The sequence below is a fragment of the Citrus sinensis genome, chromosome 4 (genome assembly GCF_022201045.2).
Source record: "Citrus sinensis cultivar Valencia sweet orange chromosome 4, DVS_A1.0, whole genome shotgun sequence".
Taxonomy (NCBI): domain Eukaryota; kingdom Viridiplantae; phylum Streptophyta; class Magnoliopsida; order Sapindales; family Rutaceae; genus Citrus; species Citrus sinensis.
In genome coordinates, this window is record NC_068559.1 from 23,135,909 (window position 1) to 23,142,660 (window position 6,752).

At 37.0% G+C, this 6,752-nt stretch overlaps 1 protein-coding gene across 1 annotated transcript; it reads left to right on the forward strand.

The window, feature by feature from the left end:
• The first annotated feature begins 2,615 nt into the window (after window positions 1-2,615).
• On the forward strand, window positions 2,616-4,533 carry LOC102615828 (protein ASPARTIC PROTEASE IN GUARD CELL 2). Its single transcript, XM_006484415.4, has one exon. It carries the CDS (start codon window positions 2,867-2,869, stop codon window positions 4,352-4,354), a length of 1,488 nt encoding a protein of 495 aa, XP_006484478.1. The 5' UTR covers window positions 2,616-2,866; the 3' UTR covers window positions 4,355-4,533.
• The last annotated feature ends 2,219 nt before the right edge of the window (window positions 4,534-6,752 follow it).

Genomic DNA, 6,752 nt, shown 5'->3' on the forward strand with positions numbered 1-6,752 from the left:
GTTGCGATGCTAGATTTCCTCTAAAGGCTAATGAAGCTTCGATTACATATTTGAATAATAAGTTGAACTTATTGTATTAGACGCCTGCCAAAAAAAAGAGCTCAGCAGCCATATAAGTGTTAAATCATGAGATTACAAGCAAGATTTACTTTTAAACTAACCTTCCACTCACCAAGGAAAAGGGTTTGTGATGTTATTACTTTGGTTCTTATTTTATTGTTAATTATTATTTTAGTGAAAAAGGGGTTATGATTTTTTTTTTGCTTTAATTTTCATTTAACAACAATAAAAGAAACCTAACTTTCCATACTGTGATTTACATAATTGATGTTTATGCATGGGTGATTATATCTGCGGAGAAAACATAAAAACCCTGGAATAATTGATTTTTTCTTGCCCACATTAATTAAAAATGAAAGCATATATACATTAACCCTAGTGAGCCTAAACCCTTACCTGATTTTTGGACCATTTTTGAAACTCTTGACCCCATTTTTGAAACACTTGACCCATCAAGTCCCCTCATATTGGTGAAATGCAGAGATCTTGACTTAGCGAATGCTTGCGATATTGGTGATCCACTATTAGAAAAATAAGAAAAAAAATAGAATGATTGGCATAAAAAAGCAAAATATACAAGAGACCCATGTTGTGCAATAATTATGTATAACTGAAACATGCAATGTTGCTGTCTAGCCAACTTTCTTCACATCACGCGTGACCCATAAACCTGTACATTGCCCAGATCATCATCAGGGAAAGGTCTCAGGTCATGCGGATTGATATATAACATGCATGGTTCATTTGGCTACCGCTACCACTCAAATATATTCACATTATTAATGTTATAATTTGCTGAATTTTGAGTTCGTTACTTATTAAAGATCCAACAATGAAGAGAGAAAATTGAAAATATATAGTTGGATAGAAAGAAAAATAGAATGGGAAGAGAAGAGAGGCTACAGATAAAGAATTATTATACCTACCTTTTTGTAGTAGCAAGCTTTTGAAAAATAATGGAGGAATGAGCTACTAATGGTATGGTGAACAAATATAAATTCTATCAAAAAAAAAATTAGTTGCTTACAAAGAAACTAGAGTGATTATAAAACTATGAATATGATAAAATATATTATCTTTTGTTGGTGATTAGATTTCCATTCCTAATGAATCCAACTATGCACTAAGAGGCTAAAATATTTGAACTCTTGTGGCTGCAACATTAACTAGTTGGGAATCATATACGTATGTTTGTGTAGTCAGATTATGCAGTTTACAAAAATTTTACCATGAATTCAATCCTTACAATTAAGTATTTCTTTGATGAGAAACAATTAATATATCATCCAATTCTTTAATGAATTTGTGTAACAAATTTCCATGTTAATTAATACCAATATCACTATTGTCAACTATATTTTGAACTGTGAAGGGTGAAGATCTTTTGATTGGCGAGTGCTGACAATCGTGTCAATAAAAAGTTGATTGATCTCCATTAATTGATAGACCTCCATTAAAGTCTTGACCTAAAATTTCAGCTTGATCTTAAAAATATATACAACAATTAGCAACGGTAATGAGTTGATTAAACCTTAAAACCTAGATTTGAATTATTGACATGCATATAAACTCTCACGTATCCTTGATTTGATATAAAAATGGGTATGAATTCACTTTATAAAAAAGGCTATGAACTCTGTTGAAGATTAATAGTCTACTCTGTAGTAAAAAGTTGGTGTCATTGGTTTTGTATTTAAAAGAAAAAGATGAGGGAAAAGAAGATTACTTTAGTTAACATCTCATAGAAATATTATAAACGTTCTTTCTTTCTTTATATAATATGCTTTTCAATGTCCCATTTTTTAAATAAATAAATAAAAACTGTTCTATAAACTGAATTCATTCTTATTATATATAGTACTTTGTTGTCATTATACTGCATTCTCTCCCTCTTTTGAAGCCACTAAACACAAGGAGCCAATTAGACACTTATAGACAGAAGAAAGAGGAAGAGTGAGAGTCTTTGTCTTTACGTAGGAAACTGCGGGCACACGAAATTGGCTCAAGCCGTCTAATCATTTTTTTTTTTAAAAGGTATAATAATAATAATAATATTGATTAAATGCCCACCAATTAAACCCACAATAAAACTTCCAATTCTCTCAGGCAAAAGCAGCAGAGAAAATATTCCACATCACAATTCATTTATAACCATTTCATGTACGACATAGGCTTTAATTTAGTGGTTTAATTAGTAGTCTGTGAAAAAAAAATTAAAAAGAAAAAAGATTGAGTAGCTTTTGATATATATATTCTATACATATCCATTAATATTTCTCCTTATTAACATGTTTAAGGAGCTAATTCTCATAACTATTGTAATTCTAAGGGTATTTACTGGATAAAATTATTTCAAGGTGGTAATTTACAATGATAGTAAAAAAAAAAAAAGAAAGAAGTACATAATAAAGAAATAAAGAGTCAATAACCACCGAACCGGAATACTCTAAGATTTTTCTTGTTTTTTCTTCCTACAATTATTTCTTTCCTATTGTATAAAATAAACTTTAATAAATTAATACGCTCTTTGGTCAACATATCACCACTCTTAAAAAGTAAAAAAAAAAAAAAAAAAAAGACAAAGCTGAATTACCACCCCCCACTCAAACAAAACAAAACTCTTAAAAGAGTCCAAATAGAAAACTACAAGAAAAATAAACAGAACCCATTTGCTCAATTATTACAAACCCCACAACTTTGTTTCCCTCCACACACCCCAAAATCTCAAACCAAATAAATCCCCCCCGCACCCCCTCAAAGCTCAAACCCTAAAACCCAAAGCAGTTCACACAACACAACACTATCCATGGCATTTTCACAAACGACATTTTTGCTCAAACAAGTGTTGCTGCTACATCTTCTTTGCAGCATCATCACCACCTCAACCTCCGCCGCCTCTGACACTCATTTCCAAATCTTGAACGTCAATGAATCAATCAAAGGTTCCAGAACCGATCATGCAAAGATGTCCCAATACAATGAACTCTTTGAAAGGCATAATAATATCAGTAGCAGTAACACATCAAGCGATGAAGCAAGATGGAAGCTGGAACTTGTACATAGAGATAAAATGTCATCCTCATCGAACACCACCAACAACATGCATTATCATCGACACCAACACAGTTTCCATGCACGCATGCAAAGGGACGTTAAAAGGGTTGCTACCCTCGTACGCCGCCTGTCCGGAGGGGGTGCCGACGCTGCAAAACACGAGGTGCAAGATTTCGGAACCGACGTCGTTTCGGGCATGGACCAAGGCAGCGGTGAGTACTTTGTCAGGATTGGAGTTGGTTCCCCGCCAAGAAGCCAGTACATGGTTATTGACTCGGGTTCAGATATCGTGTGGGTCCAGTGTCAGCCTTGTAGCCAATGCTATAAACAATCCGACCCCGTCTTCGACCCCGCTGATTCGGCGTCGTTTTCTGGAGTTTCTTGCAGCTCCGCCGTCTGTGATCGCCTAGAGAACGCCGGATGCCACGCGGGGCGGTGCCGTTACGAGGTGTCGTACGGTGATGGGTCGTATACAAAGGGCACCCTTGCGCTTGAGACGCTTACAATAGGCCGGACGGTGGTCAAGAATGTGGCTATTGGATGTGGGCATAAGAACCAAGGCATGTTTGTCGGAGCCGCTGGCTTGCTGGGACTTGGAGGTGGATCCATGTCACTAGTGGGTCAATTGGGGGGCCAAACTGGTGGCGCATTTAGTTACTGTTTAGTGAGTCGGGGCACCGGATCTTCCGGGTCGCTGGTATTCGGGCGTGAAGCATTACCGGTGGGTGCTGCTTGGGTCCCCTTGGTCCGTAACCCACGTGCCCCGAGTTTCTATTACGTCGGGCTCTCGGGTCTTGGAGTCGGAGGTATGCGGATACCCATATCCGAAGACCTTTTCCGGCTAACCCAAATGGGTGATGACGGGGTGGTTATGGACACGGGAACTGCCGTGACTAGGCTGCCAACACCGGCTTACGAGGCGTTCCGCGATGCTTTTGTTGCGCAAGCCGGGAACCTCCCGCGGGCCTCCGGAGTATCCATATTTGACACATGTTACAACCTCTCCGGGTTTGTATCGGTGCGGGTTCCAACCGTATCATTTTACTTCTCGGGCGGGCCAGTGCTCACTCTTCCAGCAAGTAACTTTCTTATTCCGGTGGATGATGCAGGCACATTCTGTTTTGCATTTGCTCCATCCCCTTCGGGACTTTCCATAATAGGGAACATTCAACAAGAGGGGATTCAAATTTCATTTGATGGAGCAAATGGGTTTGTGGGATTTGGCCCCAATGTTTGCTAAGCATATGCTGTAAAGTCAGCAGTGAATTTTGCTAGTCTTCAGGTAATATATATTTTATATGAATAGTATATCTTATATTACATATAAATATTTGTGAACCATTATTGTATTAATATTTTATTATCATGTGGGCATGTTATCCCAGTTAATAAAGTAATGCTTTCTTTACTAATGAAGAAGTTTGCGTGAAAGACTACATTTGTGATTGTGTGATTCTATAAAGCTTATGCAGAGAGGCAGGCAGCAAAGTTCAAAGATAGGTATTAGGTAGGGTATTTTATATAAGAGTCAAAAATTCCCAAGGCAAAAATCTGAGAGAGTCAAAAGAATCACAAAAAAGGCAATTTACTTGGGCATAAGAGCAAGCCTTTATGTGACCTAGAGGATCCAAGAGAGTCCTTTTACTCTAAATTTAGTAGATTCACATCAAGTAGTTAATAATTCAGTCTCCAATGGCCGGTGGAAAATCACCCCCCTTATTTATTTATTTTTTCCTTCTAAATCATCAACGTGAAGAAATTCTCTTCTCTCTCTCTCTCTCTCTCTCTCTCACAAGAGCATAGTGTGCGTAAATCATGAGGGCAAGGGAGCCACCACCATGGTATTGGTGGACATGTGTAGCCATCACCAGTCGTTTTGGTCGAACTTTGGTGTAGCCTAAGTTGGAGAGCATTCAAGCAATGACTTTTACAAAGGCATCTGCTTTTTCCCCATTTTGAAAGACTTTTTGAGTGACGAGATCATTACCTTTGCCTTCTTTTCAAATAATAGAACAGAGGTTGTGAAGAAACAAAACAATCTAGTACCCCGTTCCCATTTCCATTTGACATAGTATAGAAGTTGGAAAACAACTATCACAAACGCAATTAATCCTCTCAGGGCTCTGTTTTAAAAGCACTTTAGAGGCCCACAAAAGTTCAATATTTGTTTTGGTGAAGTTGGTGAAAGGAATCGAATCAACAAAAGCAAATGTAAGCTTTGGTCAGTCGGAAACTCCAGTATCCTTTTGAATATCCTTGCAATTTTTACTTTTCACCCCCATTTATGATTTCCCCCGAGCCCAAAAAAAAGGAAACCTAAAATAAAATAAAATCTTGTCAAAGCGCGCTGTCCTGTCGGTAAATGTCTCAAACAGGTTAAAGCATTAATCGAGATTAAAAGAGAATCAAAGATGCGGATCAAATCGGATCAACAGGCTTAAAGACATTTTTACAGGCATTTCCTTTTTTTTTCTAAAAGATGATAGGAAATTGTTTCAGGAGAACTCTCATCTTCAATGGTTATTTTTTAAACATGCTTTCTCATTACACGAAGGACAATAATAGAGATCTTCGCCGTGAATTAGCCTGTAAAACAGCTGGGGACCAATTATCCAAAATAGACGTATATCAGTATATACAAGTACAAATACACGATCCGTACATCTTAATATCACTAGTAACAATCAACTAAATAATATAACACACTGATTGTACAATGCTGTAAAATTCTTGGAAAAAATTGGCCTTCCTTACTAGGCCCGGCGCAACATGCAAAATAAGTAATGTAATCATCTCTCCGTGTGACTCTTGTCTTTGTAACACTAATCTACACCAAAACATAGTAAATTAACATGCCCTCATTCTACTATTTAAATGTCATCAATAGACGATAGAGCGCCCATTCTGTCGCCTTGTTGGAAAGGTTGCGCATACTTTTTCTTTTTCTTTTTCTTTTTTTTCAAAGAAAAAAATCTTGTTGCAGTTTTATGATGTCTACTTTTTAAGTACAAATGTAATTACTGATTGGTTCAACAAGTTCGGCTCACACTGGCGAAGGGATTGGGTTTACATATAAGCCCTATTTAAAAATAAATAGACCCCCACACACCCCCCACCCCCCAACCCCAATGCAAAAAATAATAATAAACAAACAAACAAACAAACAGATGATACAATTAAGTTGAAACAAATATTATAGATTTACCTGTTAGAGTATAAAAACTTGAATTGAAAATTTCATACATTTTTGTTTTTCTGCTCCACAAAGACATGTTGAATTTATCCAGATGACAACAAAGGCCAAAATAAGGAAAAAAGGAAAAGGAAAAGTTAAATAATGATGATTGATAGTAATTCCTGGTTATAACTACTTTGTTCGCTCAAGGAATATCTTGTTTCCACTGAAAGCACAAAAATATGTTCAGTCACTGTAAAAGCAAAGGGTACTGGAGTTTGCTGCAAGTTAGCCTGTCAAAGTCTGATTTTTGGGTTGCTTTTCTAATGGGGCCGACAAACCAAAGGTGAAATCTATTCCTAGTCATCAGATGAGATTGTGACTACACTACACAAACTTAAGAGGTGGTAAAAAGAAATGTACCTTGGGCATTGTGTCTCAGCAGCCATGATCAGGTCCATGT

What these genes read in the sequence shown, in the direction of transcription:
- LOC102615828 (XM_006484415.4), top strand. Translation starts at nt 2,867, where the DNA reads ATGGCATTTTCACAAACGACATTTTTGCTCAAACAAGTGTTGCTGCTA.